The sequence below is a fragment of the Dama dama genome, chromosome 19 (assembly GCF_033118175.1).
Source record: "Dama dama isolate Ldn47 chromosome 19, ASM3311817v1, whole genome shotgun sequence".
Lineage (NCBI taxonomy): Eukaryota > Metazoa > Chordata > Mammalia > Artiodactyla > Cervidae > Dama > Dama dama.
In genome coordinates, this window is record NC_083699.1 from 78,150,692 (window position 1) to 78,173,126 (window position 22,435).

General features: G+C 41.5%; 1 protein-coding gene across 1 annotated transcript in view; it reads right to left on the reverse strand.

Annotated features, from left to right (window-relative positions):
- Positions 1–289: 289 nt before the first annotated feature.
- The window catches only part of SH3BGR (SH3 domain binding glutamate rich protein), a 56,168-nt gene continuing 34,022 nt past the window's right edge, over positions 290–22,435 (reverse strand). The window contains exons 4-8 of the mRNA XM_061167563.1: positions 21,855–21,929; positions 21,112–21,204; positions 8,118–8,147; positions 3,754–3,903; positions 290–732 (exon numbers count right to left, since the gene is read on the reverse strand). Of these exons, the coding sequence (XP_061023546.1) occupies positions 3,787–3,903; positions 8,118–8,147; positions 21,112–21,204; positions 21,855–21,929 (315 nt within the window). The 3' untranslated portion in view covers positions 290–732; positions 3,754–3,786. The remainder of the gene's footprint in view (positions 733–3,753; positions 3,904–8,117; positions 8,148–21,111; positions 21,205–21,854; positions 21,930–22,435) is intronic.

The window sequence follows — 22,435 nt, forward strand, 5'->3', positions numbered from 1 at the left end:
TACACACGTGGACAGCAGCGACATTTAAACAAGGCTTGGGGGACAAGGGACACACAGCAGTGCGAATAATGCAAAATATTATACATTTAATAATACATAACGAGACAATCAGTGTCATTTGAAAACATGGACCAAATCATCGATGCAACAAAAAGCATCCATCCCAGCGGGCTGGATGGAAAGTTCTGCCGAGGATCCAGGACCACCCCCCGCCCCCGGCAACAGACAGACTGAGCCAGCCTGTACATGGAGAGACTAGAAATGAAGAAATCCACTCCTTGGGACAAGATATTTGTTATTCAACTTTATTTGTACGGTTGTTCTCTGGAAAGTTCTTCATCTTCAACACTAATTCTGAGAATTAGTAGCATAAGGCACATACAAAGAAATACTTTTGTCTTATCACAAACAGAAGTTCTATATTTTGCAATCTTTTTTTTTTTTTTTCAGGGTATTAGTGAGAAGGACTATTCATGCAAAGCAAAAAAAAAAAATTAAGCAAAGGCCACAAATGTCAGGCCTGTGAAGGTATGTGTGTGCTGTCTTCACATTTGATTTCATGTCGCTATGATTAAGTAAATACATGCGTGGAGATCTAATCGCATCAGATCATACAATTCCCCGGTGAACCCTGGACATCCTGACAGAGGTGTGCTAGCTTCAGGCCAAAGCATTTCATTGAATTCGGTTTGTGGGGAGACAGATGAAATGGTGCTTTGTGGTATGGGTTTCCTAAAAGAAAGGGAAGATATTAGGGAGATGAAAATTAAAGAGAGACAGAGAATGTTTACCACAAATTTAATTATTTATCAAGAGAAGTGAAGTGAAAGTCATTCAGTCATGTCCAACTCTTTGCAACCCCATAGACTGCAGGCTGCCAGGCTCCTCTCTGTCCATGGAATCCTGCAGGCCAGAATACTGGAGTGGGTTGCCATTTCCTTCTCCAATTAAGAGTCGAACTGCCTTTTATTCTAGAAACTACTACTCATCAAGGGAAAAGAAAGGAAATTAAATTTTTCTCGTGGAAAACTAGCCAAGGTTTATATCCTTTCTCCATACTAACCTATTAAAGATCAGAAGGAAGCTGGCATCTTACATTACAGTTTCCCCATTGCATTTTCATGAAAAATGGTGAGACTGAATTTACAGCTTAGTCCTGGGTGTTGGGGGGAAGCAGGGGAGGAGCAAGCAGGGGTAACTGAAATGGTCCACGGCTGGACTAGAGACAGTATGAAGCAGCATCCCGTTAGGAGACAGAACTCAGTCTCAGACTATAGACTGTTTCTCCTAGAGCATCAATTTAGCATCAATTTCAAATATAAAAAATGAGAAATCTCTCGTAGTTCCAATCACAGTCATATTCTCCATAGGACCATTTTTTCAAGCAAAATGCCTGGTGTATCCATGAGCTATGAGATGGTTTGTCTTTAGACACTGAATGATTTGAGCATTTCATGTTGCATTTTCAAGGACATAGGATCTCTCTGGGGGTCAAGGATGCGATTTAGGAAAGTGATTCATGCCTTGACTGCCAGGCATTTTGACCTCACAACAAACTTCTATGAACTAAATTCCAAACTATAAGTCATCGGTTGTTGTTCAGTTGCTAAGTCACGTCCAACTGTTTGCAACCCCATGGACTGCAGCATGCCAGGCTTCCCTATCCTTCACCATCTCCCAAAGCTTGCTCAAACTCATGTCCATTGAGTCGGTGATGCCATCCAACCATCTCATCATCAGAGAAACAAGTAAAATGGCCTTGTCATAGGTTTTTTTTTAATCAGTCTATAGAGCCATCTGACTACTGAAGGATTCTCTCTCAGCTGTGTCATTTCATATTCAATATTTTTTATAATTATCACATTAAATTGCATAATTTTAAAAGACTTTACAAGCAGAGTGAATAGAAATGAATTTAACTGTATTTATGAGTCTTTTACTGTTGGGGGGGAAGGTTGCTATAAATATCAGCATATTTTCCTTTTCTATCAATCTTCAGATAGAATTCTAAAAGTAAACTTTTCAGTCTTCATTTTTTTCAAAACTGAGTCCCAATCCATCCCTTAGAAATGGGATTAGGGACACTAATCAGACTGACAACAGACTTCTCAATTGTAACTTTTTTCTTCTATTTAGAAGAAAACAAAAAATAAAGAAATGAGATCGCTTCCAAATTGATCATCATTTGGCCTTAACGTGGAGGTCTGTGTGGTCACAAAATGAAAGAAAGCACCTGGGAAAGCATCAAATGATGGGCTAGATTTGCTTCCCTGGGGCTCAGACGGTAAAGAATCTGTCTGCAATGCGGGAAACCTGGATTTGATCCCTGGGTCAGGAAGATCCCCTGGAGAAGGGAACGGCAACCCACTCCAGTATTCTTGTCGGGATAATCCAATGGACAGAGTAGCCTGGAGGGCTACAGTCTATGGGGTTGCAAAGAGTTGGACAATACTTTGGTCACCTGATGCGAAGAGCTGACTCATTTGAAAAGACCCTGATGCTGGGAAAGATTGAGGGCAGGAGGAGAAGGGGACGACAGAAGATGAGATGGTTGGATGGCATCACCGACTCAATGGACATGGGTTTGGGTGGACTCCGGGAGTTAGTGATGGACAGGGAGGCCTGGCATGCTGCGGTTCATGGGGTCACAAAGAGTCTGACATGACTGAGCAACTAAACTGAACTGAACTGAGTGACTAACACTTTCAGTTTCAGATTTTTTTGTAATTTGAATAAAGGAGTGATGAAACTTCCATAGTCCCAATAATACAGTGTATGTAATAATACATAGTCCCAATAATACATAAAATGCTGATATTAAAAAAAATGGATGCATTTTTAGGAAATCTCGGAGCTGGTGGGAGCAGCTGATGCGAAGAGCCAACTCATTGTAAGACCCTGATGCTGGGAAAGATTGAGGGCAGGAGGAGAAGGGGACGACAGAGGATGAGATGGTTGGATGGCATCACCGACTCAATGGACATGGGTTTGGATGAACTCCGGGAGTTAGTGATGGACAGGGAGGCCTGGCATGCTGCGATTCATGGGGTCGCAAAGAGTCGGACACAACTGAGCAACTGAACAACAAAAGGGTTAACTCACCGAACTGTTAAGAACCACATAATTCTTTTTCATTGTCAATAGAAGTTTAAAATTACAAGGTAGTAAGCATGCTTGTCAAAGATACCTAAAGTGACTTCACCATATTCCAAACTGTTTCTCCATGAGTGCTCTGGCTAATATTGAATAAATGGATGTTTTGATATAAATCAACAAATAGTAATATCAAGTACTTATCACTGAATCTGGCAATATTTTTTTTCATGGACAGCCAGCTTCGTGGTTTTTTTTAGGTTGCATTGATAATTTATCGCCATTGTTATGAACATCAATTGTAAAGTCCCCCACAGATACGTAAAGGAGTTCATGTGACAGATGCTGAGAACAGAACACTTCCTGTGCTTTCACTTAAATAAAGAGGAAGAAGCAGCGGCAGGTACAACACAGGCTTCCTCTCCTGAAAGTCACACTTTTTACTAGAAATCGTATCAGCCACAGCCTTCCTTGCCCTGGTACCCAAGAAATGGGTCCAGGAGAGTTAACCAGCCTGGCGGCTTCAGGAAGGGGCAGCCCAGGGCCTTGGGAAGACAGACAAACAGGTCGAATTGGAATCCACCTCCGTCACTAAGTGAAATGTGGTCTAGACGGCAGACAGTAATAAACAAGCCTTCAACCCCAGGACGATGTGGCTACCTGGACAAGTGGAAAAATAGAGCATGAAAAGGCTTAAGACTCCTCTTCCTCATCTCCTTCTCCTTCTTCTTCTCCTGGTTCCTCTTCTCCTTCTTCAGCTTCCTCTCCCTCGGCTTCCCCTTCTGCTCCCTCTGCGGTTACTCCTTTTGTCTTTAACAAAAATTACATCGTTATTGAGAATTATAAGGGTCAACAGATACAGTGAGGACGAGTGTAAAACATCAGACTAGAGGTCAGGGCCTCCCACACCCCATCCAACACACACACACAACACACACCCACACCACACACACAGCACACACACCCGCCACACATACACACCCCACACACACATACAAGCCCAACACATACACACACCACACACATACCCCCCACACACATCTCATACATAACTCCCACACACACTCCCTGCACATACACCTACCACACACACACACACACACACCCCACACACACATACACCCACCACATACACACACACACACACACATCATCTTCCTAAACTGAGACCCTTCACCCTGGGATGGTTCTGCTGGCAATACGTTAATTCTAATGAGCTTCATGATTCCTCTCAAGTGTACAGTCTTTACTTGTATTAACAGATTGTTCTAATACAATTACCTTTAAAAATTCAGAAAGCAGCTGGAAGAATAAAATACAAAAAGAATCTCAGCAAATAGAATTTTGTCAGAATTTTGATGAAGCTTTTAAACATATAAGCTGGCTATATTTTGTTATACAAAGTAATTTCTTGAATCCAAAGTTATCAGCAACCTATGTATATAATCTGAAACTACTTGCAAATTAATAATATGTTTGTCTTATTTTTACACATAAAAATGGGATTTTTTTTAATGGAAGCTTGCCTAGCAAGAGAGAAATGAAAATTTATTATTGGAAAGATATAACATACATGTTGTGACATAACATACAGGTAATGAAAAGTCACTCTATAGAATAGGCTAAAAATAATTTTTAGGTCTAATAATAGGGATGAGTTTGATACAACAATATTAAAATAATGAAACAGATCTATATTTACCATCCCCATAAAATATATAGCTTAATTACATGAATAAAAGTAGACTACAGAAGAGGATCCATGAAGATTTCATAAATATGTGTGTGTATATATATGAGTGTGTAACTAGTGGGTCTCTCTGGGTAATGGGGTTATAAACTATTTTTAGTTTCTGTTTTTATCTGTATTATCTAAAGTTTCTATAAATGTCATGAATTATTTGCAATTTTAAAAATCAGCAAAACTTTTTGTGGGGGCAGGGGGAGTTTCTTACAACACTTGGGACCTTCTTTAATGTGAATGACCTCCACTGAAATACCTAGACAATACATGTGACTTTTGGTAAATATTCTATCTATCCTTGAGTTTTCAATTTTAATTTATCTCTCTGATTAGCATTTGTACTTTTTAATTAATTTTTATTGGAATATAGCTGCTATTTCTTTTTCTTTCCCATTGTTGGTGTTTTCCTTTATGGATACAGGAAGGAAGGCAGAGAGGAAGGCTCTGCCCCAAACAGTTGGAGGCTCTGATCAGCTGTTTTTACCTCTGAGTGATCCCTCATTCCTTTCAACCCTGAGTCCCCACAATGAAGATGCATCATCAACTCAATGGACATAAGTCTGGGCAAACTCTGGGAGATAGTGAAGGACAGGAAAGCCTGGCTTGCTACAGTCCCTGGGGTTGAAAACAGTTGGACACAGCTAAGCGACTGAACAACAGCAATTACGAGCATCAAAACAGTAGGCGTTCTTGCCCTTGACCTCCACTTGGCAACCCTTGGGTCACTTAGAACCTGTGTTCTCAGCCTTCATAGAGCATCAGCATCACCTGAAGAGCTTCTCAAAACAATCTGCTGGGCTCCAACTCAGGGCTTCTGACCCTATACATATGGGGCCAGGCCTGAAAACGTGTATTTGTAGAGGTTCCCAGGTGAGGCAGCTGCTTCTGGTCTGGAAACCCACTTTGAGAACCTCTGCTGAAGCCTGGACTTGCCTGGTGGCTCAGACGGTAAAGAGTCTGCCTGCAATGCAGGAGCCTGTGTTCTGTCTCTTAAATCACCCTGGTTGATGAAGACATGGTGAGTGCTTAAAAGTAGTAGGTTTGGTATCACCACCCGCCGAAGTCTTCATTTACCAGGGTGGGTTATGTTTGTTCCCATGCTGGTATATCCAAATCAGTCTTACTGTAATTACACAACTTAAATAAATATCATAGGGACTTCCCTGGTGGTGCAGTGGTTAAGACTTTGCCTTCCAATGCACGGGGTACAGGTTCAATTCCTAATCGAGAAGCTAAGATCACACGTGCCTTGAGGCCAAAAAGCCAAAACATAAGACAAAAGCAATATTGTAACAGATTCAATAAAGACTTTAAAAATGGTACACATCAAAAAAGCTTTAAAAAAAATAAGCACCATGGAATCCAGTGAAATATGAACATGAAAACAACTTTTTTCCCATGTAAAGTTAATGGAATACTTTGAAAAGACCAACATATGTCTGTTATCAAATGAAGTGTTGAAAAGCTTAGGTGGTAAGGAAGACTCATGAAATCCAAAGGGAAAGAAACCAAAACTGGAATTTCCAGACAGACCACTGATTATGTTTATGTTAGAAAGACAGTGGGTAGTTCTAGTCATTGGACTATTATTTAAAGAAGTGACTTTTGTCCTGCATCCAAAAAATTGGCAGTAAATACACATCTGTATATTTCAAGTTAAAATAAATGTTTAAGGTCTCTACATTTTTATGATTTAACATTTTAATTAAATTCTTCATTTGTTCAAATAACTCCCAGCTCCAAATATGAGATATGAGGTCTCTCTAGGAATGTTGGTTATTATTTGAGCATAGATCCCATAAACAAGCATGTTGGCCAGCCCAATAATAGTTTAAATTTTATGTTACAGAGGATATATTTTATTCCTTTAAATTTTATCCTTAATATCACTAATATTGTTTTATAAGTTTTCTTTCATTGTTTTAAGTGTACTTGTATCCTCAGTACTCAAATATTTAATACTTCTTACTCTGTGCAATTCTTTTTCTATTATTATTACTATTTTATTTGCCTGCTCTGGGTCTTAGTTGTGGTGCCCTGGCTCAGTAATTATGGCATAGCACAGAGAATTCTACTCAATATTTTATAATAACATGTAAGGGAAAAGAATCACACATGAATCACTTTGTTACATATCTGAAATTAACATGACACTGTAAATCAACTATATTCAAAAACACACACACGCACACACACACAAATAGTAATGCTCCCCTGGATAGATCTGCACTAGAAATCCTAGAACCATGTGGTACTTACCTATGTCACATGTCTTCCAGACACTAAATGATGAGCTGCATGTTTAAACCTCCTGGTGTCTAAGATACATACCATGGTGCAAGACTACAATTAAGACTCAGTATTATCTGCTGTCTTAATATTGGTAAAAATCAGGAAGACTTACAATGGTCTGACCACTGGCTTCCCTCCCCCTCTGCTCCCACAGATTAGGTCTCCCACCCAAGCAGCCCTCGTTATCAAGGGACCAGACGCAGTGCCTGCTTTCACCCCAGAATTACTCAATCAGTCCAACCACGTCCCCGGTGTGGACTCGGGGACACCCCATTCTCTTGATTCTACACAACCTGCCTCCCACAGCCCTGGTTGTTCACACTGTTCCCAAGTGACCCTAGCCCATGTGGCCCTGCACTGTGGGGATGACCTCATCCCCTGTGCTTGGAGACCATGTGAATAATAAACCCTGTCCATACCTGTGGCTAATTCATGTCGATGTATGGCAAAAACCACCGCAATATTGTAAAGTCATTATCCTCCAGTTAAATTAATTAATTAAAAAAATAAAATAAACCCTGTCCATCTCACTTGTCCAGTGAGTGGGAACAGTTGTGTGTCTGCCATTCCCATAACCAGAGGGAGGGAATTCCTCACTCACCAAGAAGGTGACTAGGAGGCCATCAAGTAACACCAGTAAGAACCACACGAGCAGCATAAATGGTGTGCTAGTCAATGGGGTGGGAAGGAAGAAGGGAGAAGACATCACCACTGCAGGACTTGGCCCAGCCTGGCCTGACTTCATTGATGACACTTTCACCAAAGGAGATGAAGGGTCCTGAGCCCCTATTTCTCCATTCACCTCCAAATGTATCTCCAACTTATTTTATTTCTCTTCTCGGCAGGCTAAAGGAGGACTTTCTGGGAGTGTGGGTTGAGTCAGCTTCTCTGTATCATGAACATAGAGAAATGTTGGGAAAGCTGCAATTCTCTCACCTAAAAGATGCTTCTGTTAAGCACAACACAACCGTGAAATATGCTACTGTACCTCTTCCGCTGCTGTCTCTCCCTCTTCTTCCTTAAGTCCATAAACAGAAATTAAATAAAAACATAAATTCACGTAAGTTTTAAGTTGAATCTAAAAATTAAGCAAACCATATAGCCAATATTTGGTAATAACTGTAAATGGAAAGCAACTTTTAAAATGGTATAAAAATTTTAAACTATAAAAATTTTTAATTAAAAAAATAAATAGAAATTAAGCAAGCTATAATAAATACATGTTTACCAAAATGAAGAATATCAATTTATTGAGAAAACATCAATAGCAAAGATATGATAACTGAGCTATGCCTACTTATTTCATGCATTTTATTTCAAGTCCTTGGAATATTATAAAATTAAAGACATATTTTCATCACTCTTACTCCTAATAAAATACAACTAATTAGTAATACTGCTTAATTATATGTTTAATACTGTTCTATATCCAAGCATATTGCAGACCTATAGAGCTATCAAGGAAAATTCAGACTATATATGTAAGCAACTAGAAAATTTGAACAAAATTATGTCTTTGCTTTTATGGCCTTATAAGTATGCCTTACTTCAGTTCTGAACCAGTTAATAAAAGTAGATCAAAAACTTTACCTCCATCAGAACAAATAACATTTCTAAACCATTTAAACACTGAGTCCTGGTTAAAGAAAGAAACTTAAAGTTAAGAAATGATAAAGCCATTTCCAGGCTCAAATAGGTCTCCACTCTGCCAACACATTGAAGTTTCTATTTCCCTGGGATCAAAGTAGGAAAACCAGGCAATACCTCCTAAAATTGCAAAGAGATAAGAACCTTCACATCCTTTCCCAGAATGGCCCTCTGATGAGCCTTTCTGGGGCCAGAGCATTACAACGACTTTAATTGGGCAGGCAGATCTGATTCTAAAGAGCAGTCCCTAAACATTCCTAATGCCTTTCAAAGCAGGCAGTGAGCTCATGGAATTCTGGACCAAAGGAGTTGAAAGCAACCTCATAATTACCTATATCCTCTTACTCAGTCTTTCCTTTGGACAAATGAGGACACAAAGACCACAGACTTAAGTAATTAGACAAAAATCAGAAGCCAAGTAACACAATCAGGGCTTACTCTGAGACTCTTTGTTGTTGTTGTTCAGTCGCTAAGCGTGTCCAACTCTTTGTGGCCCCGTGGACTGCAGCATGCCAGGCTTCCCTGTCCTTCACTGTCTCCCAGAGTTTGCTCAAACTCATGTCCATTGAGTCAATGATGCCTTCCAACCATCTCATCCTTTGTCGCCCCCTTCTCCTGGTTCCTAACTTAGTGTTCTTCCTGCTCCACCACACTACCTCTCAAGATTGTCATGGAAGGAAAGTCATGGAGGGCCTGCCATATGGCTGCCTTCTCTGGCCCAGCCTCAAGTTCTTGGCCAGCTCCAGAACAATACTCTTAGATTTCTGATGCTGGCAAAGAAAATACAGAAAGCCTGATCTAGCCGGCTTAAGCTAAGTCAGCTCCAGAGGTGTCCCAGTACCAGGAATCTCTAAACTAAAGCTGGCAACACAGCAAGTCTTATCAAGTTCAGGGAAAGAGAGTCCTGCACTTGTTGCAGAATCCGAGTGTTGGTTTTTCAGTGATGTGTTGAATATTAAATGTCTTTGATATTGTCTACCTCTGCCCATGCCTTGCCCTTCCTTCACCATGACTGCCATCTTCTCTCACCAAGATTACCTCTAGGCTTCCTTATCTCCAAGTAACTCTCCACACTATTGCCAGAGGTATCATTCTAAAAGACATCCCAGGGACTTCCCTGGTGGTCCAATGGTTGGGAATCTGCCTGCTAAAGCAGGGGACACAGGTTCCATCCCTGGTTCAGGAAGCTCCCACATGCTTCAGGGCAACTAAACCCATCGCCACGACTACTGAGCCTGAGCTCTAGAGCCTGTGCTGAGCAACAAGAGAAGTCACTACAATTAGAGAGGAGCCCCTGCTAACTAAAACTAGAGAGATCCCACACACAGCAAGAAGATCTAGTGCCGTCAAAAAATAGTTAATTAATTTAAAAAAGACAACCCACATTACCATGCTGTCTAAAACCTTCCACCTTCTCACAATACATCCATAATCTTTAGAATGGTTGAGAAGCCGTCATGATCTGTCTCCTGCTCACCTTTCTAGTCACGTCATGTTTTACTTCAGCTAATGGTCACATGCAACTTTCTCACATCAGCCACACCTTCCAGTGGCTACATACAATATGACAACCACACACTGCATACAATATTTTCAAGGAAGACTTTCCTGACCCCTAGGGGCTTCCCTGGTGCCTCAGCAGTGAAGAATATGCCTGCCAATGCAGCAGAATCAAGTTTGATCCCTAGGTGGGGAAGATCCCCTGGAGAAGGAAATGGCAGCCCATTCCAGTTTTCTTGCCTGGGAAATCCCATGGACAGAGGAGCCTGGCAGATTACAGTTCATGGGGCGGCAGAGTCAAACCCGACTTAGCGACTAACCAACAACAACAAGCACTGAATTAAAGAATCCCCTTATTTGCTCCCACAATCATCATTTATCGGTCTCCCTGACTAGTCCGTGTGCTCTTGGGGGCACAACATGTGTCCTTGTTCATTTTTGGATTTCCAGGACCCAGCTACTGTCTGGAATAAATTCAATAAATGTGTTAAGTGACTAAATAAATGAACCTGTAACTCTTTTAGATCTATTAACTCTTTAGATCTCAAAGAATATTCATTTTCTTCTTGTCCACATACAATCAAATTAGAGTTCACACTACACAATACAGAACTATCAGCTATGTAGAGTTTTACACTTTTCTAAATCCAAGTATTTTTATTCATTGTGTACAGTTGAAACAAATGAGTTAACAGAAACACAGTATTAAAAATGGGGTTATCCTTAGAGCTAGGCTAGAGGGCACTAAGAGTTCTTATAGGAATAAGTGGTCATCTCAATTTTTAGAGGTTGCCCCTGCTGCTAAGTCACATCAGTCGTGTCCAACTCTGTGCGACCCCATAGACAGCAGCCCACCTGACTCCACTGTCCCTGGGATTCTCCAGGCAAGAACACTAGAGTGGGCTGCCATTTCCTTCTCCAATGCATGAAAGTGAAAAGTGAAAGTGAAGTCGCTCAGTCGTGTCCGACTCTGTAACTGCAGCCTACCAGGTTTCTCTGCCCATGGGATTTTCCAGGCAAGAGTACTGGAAAATCCAGCTAGCAATAATTACCAAGGAACCTAGGGCTTTTATCAATATCTGAATTGACCTTGGTTTCTTGAAAGAGACATTAAATAGAAAAAGTACTTGCTCAGAGAATTTCTAGAGATACTTAGCCTCAAAAGGTCAAGTAAAGAAAAACAAACATTGTATATTAACACATATATGTGGGATGCAGACAAATGGCACAGGTGAATCTGTTTGCAAATCAGAAGTAGAGACACTGACATAGAGAACAAATGTATGGACACCAAGAGAGGAAGGAGGTGTGGGATGAATTGGGAGACTGGAATTGACATATATACACTTCTATGTATGAAATAGGTAACTAATACAAACCTATTGTATAGTGCAGGGAACTCTACTCAATGTTCTGCGGTAACCTGAATGGGAAGGAAGTCCAGAAAGGAGGGGATATATGTATACATATAGCTGTAACATAGAAACTAACACATATTGTAAAGCAACTATATTCAAATTAAAAAAAAAAAAGTTTTAAAGGTCGTGTGAGCTTTGAAGAAACTTGGCTAAGACCATCATCAGCTCTACCAGAATAGAAGCTCATTTTCATGGCTCCATCCCCGATCCCAGGACTGCCTGGCATGAGGCAGCATTCAATCTGTCAATAAAATGTTGAATTAAGGTATTTATGTATGCCAATCCTGCCTCAAATCTTTCTTAGGAGGAGATGGGATATTAATTAAATGAAAACTTCAATGCCCATCCTTCAGTTCAGTTGCTCATTCATGTTTGACTCTTTGCAACCCCAAGGACTACAGCATGCCAGGCTTCCCTATCCCTCACCAACTCCCGAAGCTTGTTCAAACTCGTGTCCGTCGTGTCAGTGATGCCATCCAACCATCTGTCATCCCCTGTCATCCCCTTCTCCTCTCGCCTTCAATCTTTTCCAGCATCAGGGTCTTTTCCAATGAGTCAGTTCTTTCCATCAGGTGGCCAAAGGATTGGAGTTTCAGCTTCAGCATCAGTCCTTTCAATGAGTATTCAGGACTGATTTCCTTTAGGATTGACTGGGTTGATCTCCTTGCAGTCCAAGGGACTCTCAAGAGTCTTCTCCAACACCACAATTCAAAAGCATCAGTTCTCTGATGCTCAGCTTTCTTTATGATCCAACTCTCACATCCATACATGGCTACTGGAAAAACCATAGCTTTGACTAGATGGACCTTTGTTGGAAGAGTAATGTCTCTGTTTTTTAATATGCTGTCTAGGTTGGTCATAGCTTTTCTTCCAAGGAGCAAACGTCTTTTCATTTCACGGCTTCAATCACCATCTGCAGTGATTTTGGAGCCCCCCAAAATAAAGTCTGTCACTGTTTCCATTGTTTCCCCATCTATTTGCCTTGAAGTGATGGGACTGGATGCCATGATATTGGTTCTTTTGAATGTTGAGTTTTAAGCCAGGTTTTTCGCTCTCCTCTTTCACTTTCATCAAGAGGCTCTTCAGTTCCTCTTAGCTTTCTGCCATAAGGATGGTGTCATCTGCATATCTGAGATTACATTGGTATTTCTCCCAGCCATCTTGATTCCAGCTTGTGCTTCATCCAGCCCAGCATTTCACATGATGTACTCTGTATATAAGTTAAACAAGCAGGGTGACAGTATATAGCCTTGACATACTCCTTTCCCAATCTGGAACCAGTTTGTTGTTCCATGTCCAGTTCTAACTGTTGCTTCTTGACCTGCATACAGATTTCTCATGAGGCAGGTCAGGTGGTCTGGTATTCTCATCTCTTTAAGAATTTTCCACAGTTTATTGTGGTCCACACAGTTGAAGGCTTTTGTGTAGTCAGTAAAGCAGAAGTCGATGTTTTTATGGAACTCTCTTGCTTTTTCTATGATCCAACGGATGTTGGCAATTTGATTTCTGGTTCCTCTGCCTTTTCTAAATCCAGCTTGAACATCTGGAAATTCTTGGTGCATGTACTTTTGAAGCCTCGTTTGGAGAATTTTGAGCATTACTTTGTTAGCATGTGAGATTAGTGCAATTGTGCAGTAGTTTGAACATTCTTTGGCATTGTCCTTCTTTGGGATTGGAATGGAAACTGACCTTTTCCAGTCCTGTGGCCACTGCTGAGTTTTCCAAACTTGCTGGCATGTTGAGTGCAGCACATTAACAGCATCATCTTTTAGTATTTGAAATAGCTCAGCTGAATTCTATTACCTCCACTAGCTTTGTTCATAGTGATGCTTCCTAAGGCCCACTTGACCTATCATTCCAGGATGTCTGGCTCTAGGTGAGTGATCACACCATTATGGTTATCTGGGTCATGAAGATCTTTTTTGTATAGTTCTTCTGTGTATTCTTGCCACCTCTTCTGAATATCTTCTGATTCTGTTAAGTCCATACCATTTCTGTCCTTTATTGTGCCCATCTTTGTATGAAATGTTCCCTTAGTATCTCTAATTTTCTTGAAGAGATCTCTAGTCTTTCCCATTCCATTGTTTTCCTCTATTTCTTTGCACTGATCACTGAGAAAGGCTTTCTCATCTCACCTTGCTATTCTTTGGAACTCTGCACTCAGATGGGTATATCTTTCCTTTTCTCCTTTACCTTTCACTTCTCTTCTTTTCTCAGCTATTTGTAAGGCCTCTTCAGATAACCATTTCACCTTTGTTCATTTCTTTTTCTTGGGGATGATCTTGATCACTGCTTCCTGTACAATGTCATGAACCTCCATCCATAGTTCTTCAGGCAGTCTGTCTATTAGATCTAATCCCTATTAGATCTATTTGAGTCTATTTGTCACTTCCACTGTATAATCATAAGGATTTGATTTAGGTCATACCTGAGTGTTTTAGTGGTTTTCCCTACTTTCTTCAAGTCTGAATTTTGCAATAAGGAGTTCACTATCTGAGCCACAGTCAGTGCCTGGTCTTGTTTTTTGCTGACTGTATAGAGCTTCTCCATTTTCGACTGTGAAGAATATAATCAATCTGATTTCAGTATTGACCATCTGGTGATGTCCACGTGTAAAGTCTTCTCTTGTGTTGTTGGAAGAGGGTGTTTGCTATGACCAGTGTGTTCTCTTGGCAAAACTCTGTTAGCCTTTGCCCTGCTTCATTTTGTACACCAAGGCCAAACTTGCCTGTTACTCCGGGTATCTCTTGATTTCCTATTTTTGCATTCTAGTCCCCTATAATGAAAAGGAAATCTTTTTTGGCCTTAGTTCTAGAAGGTCTTGTAAGTCTTCACAGAACCATTCAACTTCAGCTTCTTCAGCATTACTGGTCAGGGCATAGACTTGGATTATTGTGATATTGAATAGTTTGCCTTGGAAAAGAACAGAGATCATTCTGTCATTTTTGAGATTGCATCCAAGTACTGCATTTTGGACTCTTGTTGACTATGAGGGCTACTCCATTCCTTCTAAGGGACTCTTACCCACAGTAGTAGATATAATGGTCACTTAGCTCACGGAATTTTAAAGCATCAGAATTACACAGGTCCTTAAATGTCCTCTGGAGGCTCAGATGGTAAAGAATCTGCCTGCAATGCAGGAAACACAGGTTCGATCCCTGAGCCGGGAACATCCCCTGGAGGATGAAATGACTACCACTCCAGTATTCTTACCTGGGAAATCCCATGGATAGAAGAGCCTGGTGGACTACAGTCCATGGCGTCACAAAGAGTCAGACACGACTAAGCGACTAAACAACAACAGGATAGGTTTGAATCACGCACTGGACAAAGCTACAGACTAAAATCATTTTACCTTGTTGTTCTTCTAAGAAAGCTAGTCCATCAGTGGAAACACACTTAAGAAACACATAAGAACATGAGAAAGACATAGAGAACACACTTAAGAAAAGGGGGGTGGGGAAGAAGGAGAGGGTGGAATGCATGAAGAAGCTAACATAGAAACATACACTACCATATGCAAAATAGAGAGCAAATAGAGGAATTTGCTCAGGGTACACAAACCAGGGCTCTGTAACAACCTAGAAGGGTGGGGTGGGGAGGGATGTGGGTGGGGGGTTCAAGAGGGAGGGGACATGGGCAAACATGTGGCTGATTCATGTGGATGTTTAGCAGAAACCAACAAAATATTGTAGAGCAATTATCCTTCAATTAAAAATAAATAAATAAACTTTTAAAAAAAGAAATCTAGTCAGAGGAAGCCTCCAAAGTGAGAAGTCTTAGAATTTCATAGCAGCTGTTTCTCTTGGGAAGTTGGCGAGGGAGGCAGGCTGCTGACATGGCATGTGGCCAGGACTAAGGACAGGTGTCAGCCGTGGTGAGTGTCAGGCAGTGGCTGGTTAGGACAAGTGGCCAGTGTGGAAGGAAGGAGGGGGACAGCCCAGAGGGATCTGAAGAGGGTGACCAGGCTGGAGGTCAGGAATAAGAGCAGTGTTCTCTCCATCGTCAGACAGTATAGGGACTCAGGCTTAGACTCACGAGTTCACGGTGGACCTAAACCAACACCTGCCCCTTGATGTAGCAACTATCCTCAAGATTGATTTTGGAGGAAGCAGAGTGGGGAATATGTATAGACCATAATCATGTAGTCAGTCAAGCCAAGGTGTCAGAAGGTTTTGGAGAGGATCACTGAACTGGCAAAGAACACAGTGTAAAATATTTTGGCCTCAATGAAAACCAAACACAAAGATGAACAAGTTGCATCTTTTACTTCCAGGGTTTCATAAAGTTCTCATGACACCCCCAGTCTGCAGACCCCTTCTCAGTGTTCCAGAAGCTGAGGTGACCAGCTTGCCTTCCTTCTTTCCTCCTCTGGTAGCATTCACAAACCACCCTTCTCGTCCTTAACCCCTCATCCCTCCATGGCCATCAGGGAAGGGAACCATGAAGTCCCCTCTCTGTAGATCTGAAGCTACAGGTGATTACATCATAGGCAGGAATGAAAGCCCTTTTCACGGTGCACCATTTTGCCTCCCAAACACTGCCCTGATCTGTCAGCAAGTAGGTAACATACACTTCAGCATCTTATGTGTAAGAACCCCGATCTTTGGGTTGGTGGTCAGGAAAAGTCCACATCATTAAAGGAAATAATTCTGATTTTTTTAATCAATGTGATATTCTTCAATAAATATCTTTCCCATGAAACTGGCATCATCTGAGCATTTAGGAGTGTGTACTGAATAAGCATGTGCAATAGTTGAAATCAGGTGAGCTTAGACACTCAGCTGGTCTATCACTGGTTTTAATGCTCCCAGCCGCTGGAGGGAGCTATTACCACTGCCCACTTGGAAATGGTTCTGAACACACAGTTGAGTTCAGTTCAGTTGCTCAGTCGTGTCTGACTCTTTGCGACCCCATGGACTGCAGCATGCCAGGCCTCCCTGTCCTTCACCATCTCCCGGAGTTTGCTCAAACTCATGTCCATTGAATTGGTGATACCATCCAACCATCTCATCCTCTGCCATCCCCTTCTCCTCCCGCCTTCAATCTTTCCCAGCATCAGGGTCTTTTCAAATGAGTCAGTTCTTCAAATCAGGTGGCCAAAGTATTATTGGAGTTTCAGCTTCAACATCAGTCCTTTCAATGAATATTCAGGACTGATTTCCTTTAGGATGGACTGGTTGGATCTCCTTGCAGTCCAAGAGACTCTCAAGAGTCTTCTCCAGCACCACAGTTCAAAAATATCAATTCTTCGGCACTCAGCTTTCTTTATAGTCCAACTCTCACATCCATACATGACTACTGGACACAGAGGAATGGTCTTTAACACACAAATGAAAGGTTTGGGGAAAATGGTCAACCCTGAATATGGTCTATAAGTCTACTTAACAGAGATACACCAGGGTCATACTCTTGGTTTCTACCTCCTACTGCAGCCAGCTGAGATGTCATCACTAGGAGACTCCAGGCTAAGAGTACACAGGACTCAGTACTAGATCCCTGTGAGTCTGTAATTCTTTCAGAATAAAAAGTTAAGATATGTTTGTATTCCTTGTCATGAACAGTGTGGCTGTATACATGTGCTCAGTCGCTCCGTCGTGTCCAACTCTTTGCAACACCATGGTCTGTAGCCTGCTAGGCTCCTCTGTCCGTGGAGTTTTCCATGCAAGAATACTGGAGTGGGTTGCCATTTCCTTCTCCGGGGATCTTCCCCATCCCAGGCTCGAATCCTTGTCTCCTGAATTACAGGTGGATTCTTTACCACTGCGCTGCCTGGGAAGCAATAGTACATACCAGGATATGAATTCTCATTTTGTTCTCCCTGCTACCCAAAAGAGTTACTGTCTTCCCCACACACAAACTCCAAGGAGACAGCCACATACTTGTTCTGGTTCCCCACCTGCTGGGAAGAAGTTACCGACTATGCTTTTCAAAATCCTGGGCTGAGAGAGGTGAGGAGGCTAGATGATCCCTGGGGAAAAAGATCTAGGAGTTTAGGGCTTGGAGCTGAGAAGATGGAAGCAGCCAGATTCAAGAGAGAAGGAGGTGGATGTTCCAGGTGGTGCCAGGACATACCTGATGCAAAAGCTGAGCCAGGGACTCTTGGGGCATCAGGTCAGCACCTGGACACGATGCTCGAAGAAGCATCAACTATGGTCAGAGGGCTGGTCACTGTGAGAGGCATGGCCACATCCAGCCAGGGCAGAGGGCCTAACCCATGCTGAGAGACCAGCATTAACAGTTTCCAATGGGCATCGGGAAACCCACATCACAGCAGGACCACCATAAAGAACCACAGCCCTCTCGCCTCCAGTCACCCCTGAAGACCCCAGGATGACTCTTATGCCCCTGGAGAGGAGCGGGTCTCTGAAGTGGTTCACCCAGATTGTTTCCTGCCTGCCAGAAGTGGAGGCATGAAGCAGATAAAAGATGTCTAGAGAAGTCAATGAAGCTGACGGTCCACAACCACAAGTTCTAAAAACTAAACCTAGATTTAGCAGCAGCAGCAGCCCACAAATCCAATATTATTTAAATCCCTCACAGAGTGTTGGTTAGAAAAGGAAGTACAGGGAGCCGCTGTTTAGTTACAACAGACTGGAGCAGCGAAAGCTAAGAATTCATGAGATCTCCCCAAGATGGTTTCAACAGAGCCAAGGTTTGTACCCAAAAGCCTTGGATTTATCTGAATTGTGATATCTAGAAGAACCTACTACATGTGAATGGTACTTTAAAAATCTATGTCACAAAGGTAGAACACAGTGATCTAACTGGCCTTTCTGCTCATCACAGATAAGCCTGTGTAAGCCTGGATGTACAGCTGGGAAAGATGTGATGACAAAGAGCTGAGACAGCCATCTCAACCTTGAAAAACAACCCCAAACCAGAAAAACAGACAGAAGGTTCTTAAAGCACAAAATGCAATCATTCTAAATATCAGATCCCTCTTGTCTCTGTTTAAAATTTTAATCAAGTTTTCTATGTATTCAATCCCAAAGCTAATCATGTTATTATGTCATTTTTAATGTTCTCTGACAGATCATGGTTTTCTCCCTTATTTAACTGAATTACAGTAAGTCATAGGGCATGCATCGCTTATTAAATGAGAAAAAGTCAAAATCTTTCTTTATGTAGAATGAAAAATTGTTAGTCACTCAATCATGTCCAACTCTTTGAGACCCCATGGACTGTAGCCCACAAGGCTCCTCTGTCCTTGGAATTCTCCAGCCAAGAATACTGGAGTGGTTTGCCATTCCCTTCTCCAGGGGATCTTCCTGACCCAGCGATTGAACCCGGGTCTCTTGCATTGCAGGCTGATTCTTTACCATCTGAGCCACTAGGGTAGAGTAAATATTATTAAGGAATTGATAATTAACATTGATGTTAATTAATTATTAACATTAATTCATCTAAAATAAAAATGTCTTCTAAACTTCGTCATTCCTTCACCACAGCCCACGCAAAAATACCAAAACAATGTTTTTAGTTCCTATGGGGATCCATAAGATTGTAATTTATTTTGCAAAGTGCTCACAATTTCAGAAAATATTAACAAGAGAATCCCCGGGCTGAATGGCTTATCACTTCACTGAACTAACCAGCCCAGCAACTGAGAAGCTAGAAAGCTGAAGCCAGCAGGCTGTGGCCTCAAGATGCTGTCTTCCTCTTAGGTCTCATGAGAGAAAGGGAGTGGGGTGTAATGTTTCTTTCCTTTGTTTCTCTGCCTTAAAAAGAGCAAACTGACTTTCAATGTGTAATCAATAATTCTGTGCCAGTGTATTAGGCAATCCATGCAAAGTCAGATTATAAAATGTTTTAAAAGATTTTTATAATCTCCAAGATAATTAAACAGTCGCTCCATTTCATGTTAAATTGTTTATTTCAATTAAACAGGTTTGCCATGAAATCCCACCTAACTTCTAAGCAAAGACTGAAGAAGATTTGGTCTTTCTTCAAAACAGAAATGTCAAAGGCTCTTAAATTATCAACACTGAAATAGCAGTGTTCAAACATAAGGGAATTTACTGCCCTGGTTGCTCCCAAATTTAAGTTCCTTGAGATAAAGATAAACTGATGCCATCTCACATTTTCCATAGCAAGGCTTTCAGTCTTGGCCCCTTTCCCAGTCACAGTCTCTCTGCTGGGAACAAGGGTCCAACGATCTTAAGAGCTGTTCACACCTCTCCTGGAATCAATAAATAGGGGCAAATGCAAACCACTGGGCTTTGGTAAATAATCTTTTCTACAACTGGCCCAAAGCAGAAACCCACTGAAATGCTCCTGATTTCTACCCTGCCCATTCAGGCTCCCTTGGTGCCAGGGTCTCTCCTTTGCCTGGCTTCCCAGCCACATTTTCAGAATTCCTTGAATAAGTAGCCCATCTGACCCCCATTATCTTAGCTTGGTGCTTTCAGAACCACAATCCCCACTTGGCCTTTTACCCTGCAGCCGCTGCATTGGAACCTTTTAGAAGTAGCCTTGCATCAGCTGGGCCCTGCAGTTCCTCTGACTGGCCTCAAATTGGAGGCTTCAGATCCCTCCCCCACAGCTCCTCTTATCCTCAGCTCCTACTGGCTTCCCACAAATCCTCTTGGTGGAGTATATCAGCTGCAAATCGTCACTTGCCATCTACCTCTACAAGGATTAAACCATGAGCCACTGCAGCTGCTGACCTTCAACACCCCCAGAGAGGAGTTCAGGGTGGAGATCAGGAACAAGGCCCTCTGTGCCCTGGGAGGAATTGACAGAACAAGTCCTCAGATAGATATTTTCAGGACTAGATTTTATGAGCCCAATTCTTGCACCTCCTCATATCTAGAAAAGCACCAAAATCCTTCATGGTGATGACTGCTCCTCAAGACTACCAGAAACCTTATGCAACATATATAAGCTTGATTGCATTTTCTATCCTTCAGAAAAATCATATATACTGACCTTCCCCCGACCTCTTTGAAGTGGTTTCTCAGAGCTAACTGAAATGCTGTCTCCCAGGCTATAGTCCTCATTTTGCCCCAAATAAAGCTTAATTCACAACTCTCACATTGTGCATTTTTTAAGTCAACAAGTATGATAGGAGTTAATCAATACTTGTGAACAAGGCATAACGTCCCTGGTTTCTGAAAGAACATGAACCCAACCTAACCCAAACAACACAATGACAAGCTTTGTGTAGCCTGTCACTCCAGGCCTGAGTTCAGGCCCTTCCTCTATCTTCCTTTCAGCCTTCACCCACCTCACACACAGCAGTTAACATGTTAAGTGAAAATCACCTGCTGCCTCCTGGCTAATCCCTCAGTTCCTCACTTTTGAGCTCACTATTCTGTGCCCAGAAAGATTCCCAGCATCTGGTCAGAGCTCAATAAATGGTTATTGAATAGAACTGAATCCAGTGAAACTACAGTGAGAAAAGCAGACACTCACATTCTTCTCTTGGGATCCGGCAAGGTCACCTGCATCTTCATCACCTTCTTTTTGTGCCTCATGTTCTCCACTTTCTTCAGCCTTCTCTGTTCCCTGGTCACAAAGAAAACCCATGGTATCACCAACCTTGGATAAGCTTCCAAGACAACACCAGGCCATAACTGCTACGGTTTCCTTATTTAGATACAGTATATAAATGAAGCAAAGGTAGACCTCTATTTACTAGTCACTTAACTCCTACAGTATAGGATCACCAACCCTCAACATTGCTAATTGGATCTATCAGTGTCAATGAACAGCCTCGACTCACATGAATGGTAGAGTCATAAAGACCCTAATAGGAGCTAATTCATCCATTTAAGGCTTGTGAAGAGAACTTCAAAGGATTCCATATTTAGGGAGTATTTGTTTTCTATTGCTTATGTGGAAAGAGGCATTATAATTTTAGAGATTAAAAAAGATAGATGATAGAGATAAATGATAGATGATTGATAGATACATAGAGAAATGATAGATGTGATGGATAGATGGATAGATAGTTGGATGGGTAGCTAAATAGGTGTGATGGATGAATGGATAAATAGACAGATAAATGTGATGGATGGATGGATGGATAGATGGATAGATAGATGGATGGATGGATGGATGAGGTAGACAGACAAACATATGGAAAAACTAGAACCCAGAAGACATTCTATGTAAAACAGGTTTCCTGGAAGATGGTTCAAGACACCAACTCTTACCTCTGTGGTGCTCTGAGCCTCTCCTGCCACATCACCATCAGGAAGGGAAGACGCTTCCTCAGGCGACTTTGTCACCTGCATCACAGAAATTGAGAATGTTTGATAGTTTTCTTGAGGACAATGGCTTGCATTTCAACACGTTTTAAGTCTCCAAACTATATTTGTCTTCACCCCTCATTTTATCTTCACTATGATGCTCTAACCAAAGTCAGTAGATAGTCACCACCACTCACACCTAAGAAACAAGAAAATAAGGCAAAAATTGTCACACTGCAAGTTAGGGGCAGGGCTAGGATACACCTTCTATTCTATGTTTTCCTGACCTATCCAGTGGTTTCCAGCCTTTTAAAGTGCTAGTTTATTTTTCTCATCAGAAGTAAATCCTAACTATGTGAGGTAACAGATGTTAAATAAACTTACTGTGGTGATTATTTCACATATCTACATATATCAAATCATTGTGTTGCAGTCCTTAAATTCATACAATGTTATCTTTCAATTATATCTTAGTAAAGTGGGGTGATTTTTTAAACTTTTTATTTTATATTGGAGTATAGCCACTTAACAATGTTGTGATAGTT